Here is a 16,133-nt window from a genome sequence, read left to right on the forward strand (position 1 = left end):
GGATGACGGACAGGTGAATATAACAAGCTGCTGTGCATAGTGATGTTATAAAGTAATTAAGGAGAGTGTGTGTGTGTGTGTGTGTGTGTGTGTGTGAGTGTGTGTGTGTGTGTGTGTGTGTGTGTGTGTGTGTGTGTGTGTGTGTGTGTGTGTGTGTGTGTGTGTGTGTGTGTGTGTGTGTGTGTGTGTGTGTGTGTGTGAGAAAATGTGTCTTTCTTTGTTGCCTCGCTACACAACAAACACACAAAACAAATCGAGCTGACCAATAAATCGTATTTTTATCTTCTTTTGATGTGAACACACATGACAAACAAAAGACTGGCTGAAACACTTCAAATAAGAAAAATCTTTTTATTTACAAGGGATTTCATGGTGCATTCAAGTGCACCTCGTAAACTCAGATACCAAAACCTGAATGGCCACATAGGCCTACATCTGTCTTTACTTTCTTTTTCTTTCACTACAGTTTTTTATATTAGCTAGATGCTAAAACTACCTTTTTATATTTTGACAACTTATCCAGTATCTGGTGAGAATATTAATAATACCACACCAAAATCCCCAGAAGGAAAATAAAATTACTAGCATGATAAATTTGATTTGGGGATTTCTTGTGCATAAAAAGCGGCTGAAGCAGCCGATCTAAAGACGCATAATTTATGAACTGTGTTACATGAGTACAATTAATTTGAGAGAATTGAAATATCTGCAGCAAACTGATAACAAGGCTGGGCTGGTGGACACATACTTAATACACATTTTAATCATCAAATTTTAATATAAACTTAAAAGAATGAATATAAAAAGTACAATAAAAATGTCAGACTGACTGCCCTGCAAGAGAAAAAAATCAGTCTTATTTCATTAAAAGGTGCAAAAATGGCTCTATTTTGGCTTCAAATACTAAAGGCTCTGCGTGCAGTGTTGCTCCTTCACTGCATGCCTTTCCTTAAGTGGTATTTTGATAAAATTAGGACATCAGAAAATTTCCTGAGGCTCTTGGCAAGCTTGGTGAACCATCCCCAAGTGCATCTGACAATCTGTATATTGAGCCAGTGAGTTATTTTTTGAGGCGGGCGTGTATTGTACAAACTGCACTTCAATATCAAAACGATAATGATATCCTGTGACACACAAATGTTTGTCAAGTGCACTGCAGACTCTCTGAGGTGTTGCAGGTAAAAACACCACTTCTCTGTGTACAGTAGGTGTGTGTCTGTGTGTGTGCCTGTCAGCGTGTTTCTGTGTGAACAAAGCCTCACATCTTTCTATCTCTCCCCATTCAAACACATCAATCCTGGTTCCCATTTACCATGCTGGCAAAAAAAGTGTCATATCATATTCATGAATGTGCGTGGATAAGTACGTAAAACTGGCTCATTCAGAGAAGATCCAGAAGCTCACACTTACCAAAAGTGGGGGTATTTCATTTTTAAATAATCTCACAGACAGAAAATAGCCTTTCCATCAGAACATGTACTTTTTTCTGCCCATAAAATATGAAAAAAATTGGAGAAAGAACCCAAATTGTCAATAATAAGTCACGTCTAACTGTCCCAAAGGAGACGGCGCAGCAGCCTGGTGGACGTCACCCCCCGCAGACCACCGAGGAAGGCATGAGGGAGTGAGGCTGACGAACTGTGGCACCCGTGACAAAGTGCAGTGTGAAGTGTAAATCTGTGATTGTTGTCTTTATGATTGGTGAGAGTGCGGCTGTTTGTCAGCGGCTGCCAGTACTGGGCCTCTCCTCCACTCAGGCAGTGAGGGCTGCCACAGCCGGCGGCAGCAGCTCCTCTCAAAGTTAATATTCATCTGCATCCACCGGGATAGATCTGCTGCGGGGAGACACAAGGACTGTGTGTGTGTGTGTGTGTGTGTGTGTGTGTGTGTGTGTGTGTGTGTGTGTGTGTGTGTGTGTGTGTGTGTGTGTGTGTGTGTGTGTGTGTGTGTGTGTGTCATGCCTGACTCCATGTTTGCCTTTCTCGATGCATGTGTATCTGAGGCAGTGTGTGTTTGTGCCAAGAGTGAGAAACACAGTAACTGAAAAACTAAGGTTTCTTTTGATGTGTGGGTGAAATTAGTGTATACTGAGGATTTGTTTTACCGCCTCAAAACTGGCAGCGATCAAGATGTCGCTGGGCTACAACATAAAAGTACATCATAAACACACCATGTGTTTTTACCCCCCCCCCCCCCCCCGGTAGTAAACTGGGGTTGCTCCCCAGTTTAAATTTGTGCACAACTGTTGAGAAGATCGATCTCCACACAAAGGTGTGGGGATCCGCATGTTAAATACAGTCCGGATTTGTTTTCTTAGCAGGAGACCTGAAATAAACAAGCGTTAAAGCTAATTGAGGCTAATTTTGTCAGCAAACACACCTTTTCAAAGCCGAGACAACCCGTCATAACAGCAGTGAATTGGTGTAATTATTGCTTCCCGTCTGCAGAACGTTGTCGACGGTCACAATGACACAGTCGTTCTATAATTACGCTACATTACGGAAACCAGCTTCTATTACAGCTGACGTGAGCCGGCCCGGAAATGACCTCGGTCATTAACAAAACTTACTGGCCCTCACTTGTCTGTTGGCAGAAAAGCACACAAAAAACCCGTCCTGGTTGGCGCTCCTCCGCTTCCTCAATCCCAACATGATATCAGAACTGGCAACCCTCAGTTGTTCCGGGCGGCATCATTACAGACTCGCTCAAAGAGAAGGCCACGGCTTCTTTTTTGCCTCCTCTCTTCCTCAATTTTTTCTTTCTAAAAAAAAAAAAAAATCCCTGCACCCCCTCCCCTCCTCTCTTTCTTTTATTTATCACATTTTCTGCCCCACAGAGACCTTTCAGAGAGGCAGAGAATCCCATCAGCCTGTAACACGGCGTGGCCGGTGGCCACACAGGAAGCTTTTGATTCCTGCTGGAGCTCGAGCTTTGGAAAACTGTCAAACTCAGCGGACACAATGTTTGTGTTAAAGCACAATAGCTCTGCCTCAAATCGATCCAGCACGCAATTAGACCGCTGCTGAAAACTTCATTATGTTGATGTAGTGGTTGTCCGTGAGTTGAGCTGAGCCTTTAAAGTAGTTACAGCTTAAAAAGCAAACAATTAAAAAAAAAAAAGTCCAGCTGGAAGCAGACTGAGATTCTTACCGAGTTTAGGTCCAGGCTGGTCTTCACCCATTCCTTGGCGTCGTTATATTCTTCCATCATTCCCATAATATATAGCGTGTCCAGCGAGTCTATGATGGAGGCTCCTCTCAGGCCACCTGCAAAATGCACGAGAGGAACTGAGTGAGTGCCTATTCACAGAGAGATGAGCCGCTCAGGGGAAGTGTTTTAACCTCCATACATGGGACTTTATTTTAACTCCCCCTATTAATCCATGGTTAAGAAGAAAATGAGGACGTTTAAAGCGCTAATTCATGAATCTGTCAACGTTTATACCTCCTCCTCACGTCCATCTGGTGTAAATATCACATACACGCACATGTGGCCGTCACCTGATAAATTCACATCATGTGGGCAGATGTGATATTCAGATAAGTTCAATGTCTGTGAAATGACGGGAAACCACATGTTTATACGTATATGACCTGAAACGAGTGTTCACATGTAGTCTTAAATGTGAAACTGATGTTCTCACGCATGATATCTTTCCACTTGCCTGCATGATGTGAATTTATCAGGTGACGTGTCTGCGGACCACACGCGTCTACTGAAATCGTTTTTCCACATGTGACGAACACATTTCAAACCTGTATTATAGATAAAGTTTTCAGGTTTTTTTTATTATAGATTTGTGCTTCCACAATGGGTTTACTGTTGGTGTACAGCTGAGAGACTGCACAGGATTTTTTATTTTGAAAACTTGTCGGATTCTTTACACCAGCCGTGTGTCTGACTTCCTGTCTGGCTCAATCTGCTCTATCATGGACAGAAGTCAGACGTTAAGCGCCGGGAGGAGCTTAGGGGTTAACAGGGTAAGTGTGAAAGGTGAAAGAAGCTAAAAAGGTCAACTCTTTGCGAGGAACAGAGTTGATCACTTGTCAAACTAGAACAGGCGACCAACGCCTGACAACAAATCAGGGAAATTCATCTGTCACCACCTACTTTTTCCACTGAGGTCATTCACAACACTTCTCTCTCTCCACATTGTCTCCTACCTGCTCGGTTTGAACGTGACTTTAAGTTGTTTCGTGAAAGTTGCAAACTGATGAAATGCTAACAGCATGATGTATTTCTTTTAACAGAGCATCACAGTAATGCTAGGATACAGCATTTCAGTCATTAATCCCCCAGGTAGGCAAAGAACTCAGGTGGCGTTTCCTTTGTAGAAAACGTCCAGATTTGCATTTACATCAAATATGATATATGAGCTGAAATATGTAAGAAAAACTTTTCTGAAGACTTAAAAAGGAAAGAAAGTAATGAGTACACTACATAGCTGACAATCCATTAGCTACTTGACTGTTACATAAGTTCTTCGAAGGTAGATAAGCACTCAGATTTAACCCCAAACCTTTAATGTTCTGATTAGCAACAGTAACTTGACAGCGTCTGTGATAAAAAGTAAAACATTAAAGCCCCTCACATGCTGAGCTTCTGTAATTGCTGCAGCGATGCTGAACGATGATACTAGAACAGCGTCGTGTGGTCCAGATAAAAAGCATCTTCTCTGTCAGATTAAAAGCGTCAGCTACAAAGCATCAGTCACTGTACTGTAAGATGAAAGTCAAGTCATTTAGGAATCAGCCACCGGAGGGGAAAAAAGAGGACTGATCCATTTGATTATAGCAAACATTTAACAGCTGCTCCTGGATTACACTCAGTCTGTGCGCTGCCTCCATTAGCTCAGTGTGTAAAATCTGAGTGTCTGTCTTTATGAATCTCATTTAAAGCTATTCATTTCTTTTCACAAACTAAATGAGAAATGCTAAGGGGTGTTCATTCCATTCTGGTGGCCTTTTGAGAAATTGCACAGCCTGTTTTCACTCCCACATGACCAAATATTATGTAAATGAAACGGAGACAACTCGGCACAAAGGAAAAATAAACATTATCCTTAATGAATTATTGCAACAGAGTTGAAGGGCAAATTGTGGTTTGGAAGTGTAATAACAAGAAACTGTGACTAAATAGACTGTGAATCAAACTGCTCGAGGGCTCATATTGTACATTACCAGAAAAAAATGCAATAGTGTGGAAGCTGACCTGGTTCACCGAGAAGTGATGAAAAATCTTTATATTTATCCCTGAGAACAACCGAGCTTACAATAGATGGCTGGATTGATCTGATGTAACCTCACAGCAACCTGGCACATCAAAGTCTTTGGCTTTTATCAGGAGTGATTGTCAAAGCTCACCAAATATGCAAATGCTAACCGAACCTTTGGGCGACAAAACACAAGCTTCCCTTTCAATGTCTTCAGGAGGCTGATTTTTTAGCAAAAAACATGCAGGGCTGCAATAGTTTTTAGTTTAATCAGTTAATTGTTTGCTCTATGAAACGCCAGAAAATAGTGGAAAATGCAAAACTCAAGTTCAGCCCGAAGCTCAATTCGAAAAAACGTTTTTGTTTAATGAATGCCTTAAGAAATCAATTACTCTGTCTTTGGTTACACTGGCATGTTGCTGCTGCAGATAAGTGTCGATGGGCTTGTTTCAGTTTGCATGAACATTATTTTTATTTATTCAGAATCCACCGTATCCACTGCTGTACACACTTTAAGGTACTTGTAGTTGCTAATTATTACCATTAGAGCCAAAAAAACTAAAAAAGAGCACCACTTACACTTCACCTCATCTTCACAGCTTTATGGATTAGCTGACGAGGTCAGCCGGGCTGCCAAAGTGCACGTGGAACAGGGATCAATGACTTAGCTTGACTGAATGATGGGTGCCATATGCTTTGGCTGTAAATCCAGCACTATTAATAGCATCAGAGGCGGAGGAACACTGAAGCTTTTTACACCTTGCCCATCCCTCGTAAAGCCACATTACATTCCTTTCCTTACATTAAGTCATTTGTTCTCATTAGCTTTTTCTCATTTTGGTACAGTCCCACACACCAGGCTTTCAGTCCTGACAAAGCTGCCATGCCGTGGCTTTCCATGGCAATTCAGTTCAAATTTACCACACAGCCTCACCCCTTTGAAGGCTCATCTGCTGTGCTTTGCCTGCTGGAAGTTCACCTCACATTGTCAGGGAGAGGGCAGTGCTAGCCTGGAGCGAGACACATGTAGTCTACATAACTCTGGAGGACCATCTGTTGAGGTTGTTAGCCATATCCTAGTGTGTACAGTATGCACCATATGCAGCGTCAGATATATGTTGATGTATCGTAGCAGAAAGGCTTCCTGCTTCTACAGAGGAAGGAAATCCAGCACACTTTCAGATGCAACTCAAACTTTGACTCTATTATTGTAGGAAAGGAACATTTCCAGTTTGCTTACAAAGCAGCCTTATCTCTATTTGATGACAAATTGTGACGGTGACAACTGAGAAGAGTGGTGTAGTCAGATATCAAATGCACTCTGGTTATCCAACCCAGAGGTAGCTCTCTGCGGCTGCAGGCACAGGAGCAGAGTGTGGAAAATTCCTATTGAAAACAGCGCTGAGGCTAAGATGATTGATTGACTCAAAGGATTGATGGAGCAGATCAATCCATCATGGTGTACTCCTTCAGCTTCCCTGGTCTAAGAGCCTATTTATTTCTGTAGCCCTTTGCTTTAAATGGAAGGAGCCCTGAGGGATCCTCTGAAGACAGGGGCAATAGGTTTGTTCTACTGTGTATTTATAAAGACTGATACACATGCACATGCTGACATGCTTTCTTTCTCAATGTACCTTCTTATGCATTCTAATGCAAAGTAAGTACACAAAACAACACAACCTCTATCTACAGACAGGAGATGCATCAGATAATGACTTAACCAATAAGATTATTGCCAGGATGATGCATTGCACTCAGTGCAGTTATGGATTTGATAAATGTCGGCTCACAGCCTATAAAAGCTACCTATGACAGATAAGGGAAATAAAAACAAAGTATCAGACTCAAATACTGTACTGGGAGCGGCAGGCTATAAGTAATGACAGACCATCCACAGAACAAGGCTGGAGCACCACCTGGGCGACTGCGCATTGGGTCCCAGTTTGACTGCACGCCAATTGGTTTTGGTAATTTGATTAGTGGCAAAATTGTTAGGGAATTACTTACAACAACTAAAGTGGGTCCTGCATGATTAGCTAATTTTGTGGCTACACCTTGTAGAGGGACTGTGTATAAACTAGCTTTAGCATCTTAGTTCACTGTATATTGCGTTCACATAATGCATATTCCCAGTTAAGCTGTATTTACTTGATAAGAACTTGAAGGCAGCAGCGTACATACACATTGCACTGCGGGCAGAAGGCAGGAACGAGTGCCAGGGCCGCCTAACAATGTCGATAACAATGCCGCAGGCAGTAAGTTTGTGGTTTAAAAAAAAAAAAAAAAAGGAAAAAAAGCAAGGTCATTTGATGATACTATGCTTCATCAGTGGTCTCTGCTACAGATAAAGATCAATAAATAATGCTTCCCAGACACAAAGGTGATGTATTCATATGGGTCCAAAACCCACAGATTTTCAGTTTACAATTGATATAATACTGATATAAACAGATAAAAGTGGTAAATAGTCACATTTAAGAGGCTAGAACCAAAAACACATGACTTAAATGATTTTCAACTGGAAAACTGTTTGACTCATTTTAAGATTTATATTTAAAGGCAGAAAGGACAGAAAACAGTCATTACCCAACATTAACACACTACCTAAAGCTACTAAAAGCTTGTTACATTCATTTGATGCAATTATATTTTTGCTGCTAAAAGCATGTATGAATAGACCAACATGTCCCTTAAGCATCAGTATTAGAAAGTACAAATTAAGTGTAAACATGCGCAAGTGAGAAGCGTGCACAAGAATGAGTGATGAGTGACGTGTGTGTCCGTGTGTGTGCGTGCGTGTGTGTGCAGGCACTCAGAGTACAAGAAAAGCCATTAGTGAGACATTGGCTGGTGGATGTTCATTTATCATGGCTGTCACAGGCCAGTCAGTGTCGGTCAGGGGGGTTACATTAGACGGCCAGAGTCCACATGATCAATCACTCGCTGGTGCCCATTATGTGTTGTGATATTACTGTCCTCTCTATATGTGCATACATATATGAGCACTGTGCTGATATACATACGTATCAGGATAAATCTCTCTTTCATTTCCTCCCTTGGGAGCAGTTCAGAGGAAACCTTTCTGCATTCCATTCATTTAACCAGCACAGTGTACGATGCACATGCAAAACAAATGCAGATATTCCTGAAATGCCATCCGATGGTTCAATGTAAATTTCATTGACTAAGGACATTAAAAGTGCAATATACTTAACCAGATAAGATTAATTAGATTTCAGAGACGGATTGCTTTTAATACACCCATGGGAAAACAGAGCGAAAAGCAGAGCGATAAATTCCTCATTTTAGCTTGAGACTCAAGGCACAAACAGCTGAAGGCATAAAATATTAAAGATATGGCCAATAAGTCACACAGTTAACTTCATCAAAGTGAATCTAATTGATGCAGACGCTGGATTCACATTAATAACACCGCCCTGTTACCAATGGTTGCCAGTATCCAATTATCAATCACCAGGGCAATGAGCATCTTGTTAGCGCTAATGCTACCTGGCACTAGAGAGACAGGGTTAGCGAGCCAGTGTGTCTGTGTGATGTTAATGATATCTAGCTGTTTCCTATTCAGGGCACACGCTTAGCACCGCAGATAGAGTGCACTAAGGAGATGACTCTGCAGGTGAGTGGACTTTTGATGAAGAGTGCCAACAGAGCAGCGTCGAAGAAGATGAAGAAAGTGAGTTCAGAGCCAGTGGGATTAAGCAGATTTTGGGCAGAGCACGAAAAAGGCAGGGAGAAACCAAGAATGAGAAATGTCAGGTTGATCAGTCAAGACGGATTTTTCTGAAAAGCTTTCTAATGGCGTGTTTTAGTCGCCTTGAGGAGGGGATGTAAGATAAGTCAGGGAATATCAAGAATAGGTGAGGAGCGAGGATCAACTGGATCTACTAGAACTAATGGATGTTCACATGTTGGTTTCTTCTAACCATGTTGACGAACCATGTAACCACGACGTCCCTGAACCGTCTTCTTCATTCTAGCTAAAACCAAGACTGTTCCCTAAATCCATTGGTGCGCAAACCTAATGCAACCTCAGCATGTTAACATCATAAAATAAGGTTCTTATTAAGTAGTTTATCAGATCTAGAGGGCAGTTAGAAACAACAAACTTTGTTGTTTAACTTGCAGGACTGAAAGATGAAGGTAGCTTGCTTGAATGTGGAAGTTATTTAAAAAAAAAAAAAAAAAAAAGAGCTTATGATAGCTTATGATAAGGAAAAAATTTCCAATCCATTACTTCTTGCACTGTAATCAAATGAGCAACCTTTCGTGGTCCATTGTCAACATGTGGCTAAGAATTGAAAAATGAGGATTTAATGGACGGAAATTTAATTAACGCACGATTGTATGGAGCAGGGCTTGTAGATTTTGGTTTCTGATTTTTCCAAAATTTGCAGTTTATTGTTGATGCAGCTGCCAACAGCACCAAGGTGAAAAGACCTTTATTTTAAAATCAATCTTCAATATGTATCAAGTTCTTCATGATCTCCTGAACATATCCGACAAAAACAATGAATAGTAAAATCCTTTAGATGCATTGCATACAATTTTATTGTGCGGGTTTAGAAGTGAACTGCCACAGAAGTCACAGCGGATTGTTTACTTTGGTTTCAAGCCAGATTTGTCTAAATACATTTTCAGCTGCCTGTGTTTGCAGTCATCCCAACAAACCCCAAAGTATTTCTGACTGCAAGGCCCAAAGAGCTTGGGCAACCATCCAAAGATAAGCCAGCAGAAACTGACAGTGCCACTATCGGAGGGAACTCGCACTAAGACCTTCAACTGCAGCTGCAAATATAAGATTCTTCCTTCCAGATCCTATCCGATCCTTGCTACAAGATGTAAGTGGGGGAAGCTAATCCCACTGATTATCAATGTAAAGACTGTTTTACCAGTTACTTCACAGAGCAAGGGTTCATACATGGGGCTCATTAGCTGTGTTCAATTGAATCCTCGCTTTCACTCAGCACTACACAATTTGTTCTCCTCACACAGGACAAATTGATCCTGCAACGCATTTTGCATTCTCCAATCAAGCTTTGGGAAGATCTAGTCTCGAGTAATACTGCAGAGTAAGCAAGAGAGCCTGGAAGAGCAGGTGACAGCCGCAGAGACACAGCTGTTTGGAGAGCTCTGTTTACCGAGAGGCATTGCTTGAATCATAAGGCGAAGGAGTGCCGACCCCGCTTCAAGGAATATGCAAAGCTGTGCTGTGTGTGACACATTGATGTAGCGGCGGAAGACAAAGAAGGGACAGCTCAGAAAACAGCCCATGTCTCAGTGAAGTGACAAAAAGCATATGAGATACAAGCTGCTGGACCACCGACTTGTAACCTGCTATAAGCTCATATTGCATGTAGGTCTGTTAGTGAGGAATTACAAATGTAAAAATTAAAGTTCACAGACATTAACTCAAATGTAGAATTAGAGAAACATAGCCTTCAAGAATACCTTTACCATTCATGTCTTCCCTGACTAATGGTGATCCATTCTGCTCTAGATCATCTCACCACAAGGTCCTTTGATTACCTAATTTAGAGCTTTCAATCATGCTGAATGATCATATGTATCAGACACACACATTGAATATTAACCATTTTACTGCTGACTTTGATTTAAAAAAGAACATTTTGTCCATAGATTCAGTTCTGTCTGCATTACAAATGAAGCAGACTCCTTGTTCTGTGGATACATCCGTGCAACCGTCTTGCTGCCATTGCTACCATGACTGTGCACATAAATCCCACCGCTGCACTCTCCACCCCTAAGTAAAGGACCACAGTGACAAAAGGCAACCAGTCCTGACTGCATCCCATCTCACCCCATCCCATCCCCGTCTGTCTCTCCATTTTCACCATTATGGTAATCACACAATCAAACTGCCCCGCAAAAAGACCTGCATCTAATGGTGCTTTAGGCGTTCCAGTGTGATAGCACTTGCTTGGCAAGACAGAGGAAGGAACAGAGAATTGATAGATCAAGGCACATTAGAGCCGGAGTCAAAATAAATTTGTTCCATTATGAGGCCTGCAGAGGAGGAGGCGACGGAGCCAGAGGCTTCTGCGATGGATAGCAGGAATCCTTTATTTTAGAGCAGATCACTGTTTAGTCTTGTCATGTTGCAGCCGGCGGCTGATGAATACTTGTCAGAGGGAGATGGTATCAATCTCTCATTGATTTCTGGGGTACTGTCATTTATTTTGATGCAGCAAGTTTCTTTCTTCTTCTACTTTTTTCAGGCAAGCCTTCAATGTTTTATATAAATTCAATTGGCAAAGCGTTCTGGACTCGGTATTTGTGGCTGAGTGCTCAGTAATGTGTCAGCATTGTGGGCTCTGCAATGTTTCTATGCTATTTTGTTGAAAGTAAATCAGCCCAAAATGAAGTCAACAGATCTGCAAGGCATTTTGATTTTGAATGTTTCATGTGTGAGTCATGCAGCAAAGCTCAGTTAAGGTGGCAGAGTTTAAAATGCCACCACGCACATTCGGTGTTAATTTTATAGTATGGCAGTAGGTTTGAATGTGAAATGATTGGCTTGTCCAAGGGCTTTCAACTATCAGAGTGTCACAGACTAAAGAGCCAATCAGCACACCTTCGAACACATTAATCTAATCAAACGAATACAAAATGCACACTGTCCAGACATGATTATTGAGGCTCCAGACTTGGAGCGGTACACACGTCAATCTAATTGCAGCAATCTAATTTGCCACTCTGGGAGAGCGTAGCGTGTCAGTGCAGCAGCCCTGTCTGATATGACAGCCTCTCAGATGAGATTACACACTGCACACAGTGTCAGTGTTATCGAACCCCTCGCCTCCTCCCTCTCCCTGATGCCTTCCTTGCATTGATCAACACAGAGCACAGTAGGAGAGGGGGGATCATACATCTGATGCTCTGTCAACTCACAAAACCTGATTGGAGATGACAGCTAAAGCTACGGGCTCTGATTAGGCAGCTGATGAAGACACTCAGAGCCACAGAGCTGCGGCATCATTTCAGCTCGTCTTAAGGTCACCCGACTTAAATCCAGAAAGTAAACAAATGAAAAAAGATACCGCCAGTAATTAATAAAACCTCCTCTTGCAGGAAGGGTCAGGAGGGTGAAGAATGCATTAATTTTTCAGTCTGAGGTTTCAGGTGTAACCTTGACAGAAATCCACTTTGCAAGCTTAATCCCTGATTTCTTGTACAGATAAAACGAGGCAGTGCTTCCCATCCTGTCGACCAGACTTTATCTCATCTGAGCGGAGCTTTCTAGCTCACTAGTTAGGCCCAGAAATATTCACAGCCCAACCAATTTAGGAAAGCTGTAATAACCTGTTGACAAAGAGCAACTGTCCACTGGAGAAATTAAACGGGCCATCTAAAAAGAGCAGAGCCGCTTCGCATTATTTGTGCAGCCCTGCAGGCATTCAAAGGTAGTTTATGTTTGTATGCATGTGCTCTTCTGTGCACGTCTTAAAGGACAGGTCTAGAGGATAGTACAACTCTATCAGGTTTCTAACAGCCAGTAAAGATATAATTGTAGCCTCTGGCATTTCGTGGTTAAATGAAACTGCAAGATTGTTAAAAAAAGAAGATTTTAATTAAGAAAAAGACATGAACTCTTTCACTTTTCTAATTTGCAGAAGGCCCATTTTGAGACCACTTGTCTCTACAATGAAAGGTACTGCTGCTTGCTCACCTGCAATTTCACACTCAATTACAGCAGGAATGCAAACTTCTAACAATGTTTCCTGGAGGAATTTCAGTTAGGCAACTTGAAACACTCAACATTACTCAATATCAATTTCTATGTCACTGCTTCACCCGTTCCTCTGTTTATTTCAGTGTCACCCTCTCCTGTTTGCAGGATGCCAGAGGCTGCAAGCACCACTCACAACCCCCCTCACCACCTCTGAAGTGTTGCCCATGCCATCGAGCTCACTGTGAAAGTTGTTCTAACCCTCGCGGCAGATACACCAAAAGAAGGAATCCATTTCATGCAATTTTATTTATTCATTTTGCCGCCACCTTGCGCCTTCCCTCCACTCGCCACTCTGAGTTGCGTCACCACAGAGAGCCTGAGCCCCACCTTGCAGTGATTTGCTATAGATATGTAGCAATGAGACAGAAGAAGAGCATTTTCTGCAGACTGAATGCAGAGAAAGAGGGAGGGTCGAAGTTTGAGTGCAGGAGCTTGAGACTGTACAGGCCACAGAGGTCAACCAGCGTAACTGTTAAGTCTTTGCTATGCTCCCAGAGCCAGTTCTAACACTTCAAGGTACGATGCTCACTGCAGGAACAAAAAGATTCCTGCTCTGTGGGTTGCCAATGTTTGAAGCACCGAGACAACAGCAACTCACAGCTGCAGAAATCCAGACAGAAAATATTCTGAAATGTAAACACGACTGTCGGTTTTCATGGAACACAAAAAGCAACATCAGAGGAGCCGCTGGTGAATGATGAATGAGCGCGAGACAAAGACTAAATGTTCCTTTACGCCAGGGGGTCTGAGGGGAATTTAAACTGGGGATTGTCAATGAGAAGACTGGAAATCTGACAAGTCATGCTGGACAGTTTCAAAGATGATGGATGAAAAGATGGCAGGATGTCACAGCGCTTAGAGGAGGAGCTACTGTGAAAGTCTGTTTGCCAAGTAGTGAAATATTCAGGCTGAGGGGTAAGACTGCAATGAGGCAAAGCTAAAAAAAAAAAAAAAAACAGTACGGTGTATTAATAGTCCTTAAAATAACTGAATGAAGCCACAAGATTAAGAGCTTGGCAGGAAACGCTTGTGATTAAAACCGCCAAACACTGATTACTACACACCAAGCGGCATGTCTCAGGTTGAGACGTCATCGTCAGAGTGACTCCGGCGATACGTCACTGCAGACTGATCAGTGAAAACAGATTACATAAACACCAAACGGTACCAAACACCAAGAGCAAACAGCATGACGGAGTTTGGGGCTTTATCCAAACACAGCAGATTTGACCCTTGCCCTTGTATCCATCAGCCAGCGATTGAATGGTTACAGTAGAATAGAGTACAATCCCTTATAATCCTCCTGCTTCATCGTACATTTTGCAACCAGTTTTTCATCATCTTGGCTATAATCCTGCGCAGAGGCTTGATGATGTGCTCATGCCCACTGAGGGGAACTTGTTCTAATCCAAGCAGAAATTTGGTGGTAACGATGACGAATGACGGCTTCACTTTCAAGTCCTGTCATCCTGTGTTCTGCTATAAAATGGGTTTCTTCACCAGGTCGTGATACTTTGGATTTAGAGGATGAAGAGCGCATCATGCCAATACCTCCAAGACATAAAAATCAGCGAGGAAAAGGCCCACAGCAGGGGTAGAAAGAAACACTGAACCTTAACTTGTTATCTAAACTGTGTCTTTCTCTGAGCCTTTAATTTCGCCTGGCTTTGCATTCTGCAGCAGCAATTTATCCTCGTGAAACCCCTCATGATCCCAACACAACCATGCTTTTATAACCCTGTCACCAGCTCAGCCTCCTAGCTTTCTGTGCGAGCGAAGCACTGAGCCCAGTTTGGGTGTGCTGTGATCTCCAGGCAGTTGTCGCTGCTTCACCGCCAGCAGATGCGTAGCGGCGCAGCCAGGACCATCATTACATGCAACAGGACGAAACCTGCTCTGACAGCAGGTTCGCCCCCAGAGTGCACTATCAGAGGCTCGCTGTCAAGTTACTCATCTGCCTGCAGCTTAAATGCTCCAGCATGCACCCACAGTCCAGGTGAAATATTTCCTCCCTTCTTCTGATCTCCAAGTATGACTGAGTGAACTTAACTAACTAATTATCAGCAGAGGTGGACGGTCAGTGTTCACAGTCCATACACGTGCCGCGAAATCATTATTTCTGGTGTTCATTAGTGCTGCGGTGTATTAGTTTCCAGCAGTACTTTAACTTCTTGGCATAAAAAACTCAAGTGAGGAGCAGAAGAAACAGCAAAATTGTCCTTAGTGTAACAGAATTAAAAATGTAGTTTTGCCGTGTACTCTAATGAGACTATAGTGTCTATGGTTTTGACGGACATTCGCCACAACTTCACTCGTGAAAGAAAGACACCCCCCTCCCTCCTTTATATAAAGCCACAACACTGAGTGTGCAGTCAATGACTCAGCATGCGTCGAATCATCAGTGGGAAAAATCTTGAATGCTCAATCAAGTACGGCCTATACGTTATCTGAAGCTCTCCAGCCAGCACTGCATCATGGAGGTTGACAGCACGCCTCCTACTGCAGCGGCGCAGCTGTCAGTCAACCGGTGCCGTGGGAAATGCCCACCCATGGGGCCGCAGCTTAGAAGCAATGTCCAAATGCAATTTTATCCTCTTGAATAACTGAAAACTGAGCACAATATCTGCAGCATCATTACAGTTTACATTTCCTCCCACAGAAAGTGAGAAGAAATCTACGGGATCTGAAATTCACTGAAAGGAGCTAATGGCTGTGGTTATGACTATGGCCAGTATCAGGTTATTTCAGATACAGCATATTGCTATGCGTGTGGATGTTGGCAGACATGCAAAAAGAAACTGCAGAGCTTTTAACTACAGCTATAAATGTTTTATTGTTTTATATCTTTCCTCAGACATGTTTTAATGACTAAATGCTTGTTGATGTTATGTCTTAAAAATGATACTGGTGTATTGTCACCAGATTTTTATTATTCTAAAGTTAAGATATCGGCATCTATTTGAAAAAGGCAGTATAGTGAAGCCACTACGCACATTCTCACTTATCTTAATGACACTATTATGTATAAATCATTTCCCATCCCACACAGGTGCTGCATATTTCAGTGGTGATAAAAATGCTTTAGGTCTCACAATTATGATGATATGTGACGTGTCCAGCCAGCAGTTTCAGCCTGACGCCATATTGGTT

General features: G+C 42.3%; 1 protein-coding gene across 3 annotated transcripts in view; it reads right to left on the reverse strand.

Moving 5' to 3' along the window:
- Positions 1-16,133, reverse strand: part of LOC139333392 (mannosyl-oligosaccharide 1,2-alpha-mannosidase IA) — a 351,400-nt gene that overhangs the window by 244,843 nt on the left and 90,424 nt on the right. For all 3 annotated transcript variants that reach the window (XR_011602330.1, XM_070965754.1, XM_070965753.1), the window contains exon 3: positions 3,151-3,266. Coding sequence is in view for 2 of the 3 variants with exons in the window: in XM_070965754.1 (XP_070821855.1) it covers positions 3,151-3,266 (116 nt within the window). In the remaining variant the exon portion in view is untranslated. The remainder of the gene's footprint in view (positions 1-3,150; positions 3,267-16,133) is intronic.

The sequence above is a fragment of the Chaetodon trifascialis genome, chromosome 7, assembly GCF_039877785.1.
Source record: "Chaetodon trifascialis isolate fChaTrf1 chromosome 7, fChaTrf1.hap1, whole genome shotgun sequence".
NCBI lineage: Eukaryota > Metazoa > Chordata > Actinopteri > Chaetodontiformes > Chaetodontidae > Chaetodon > Chaetodon trifascialis.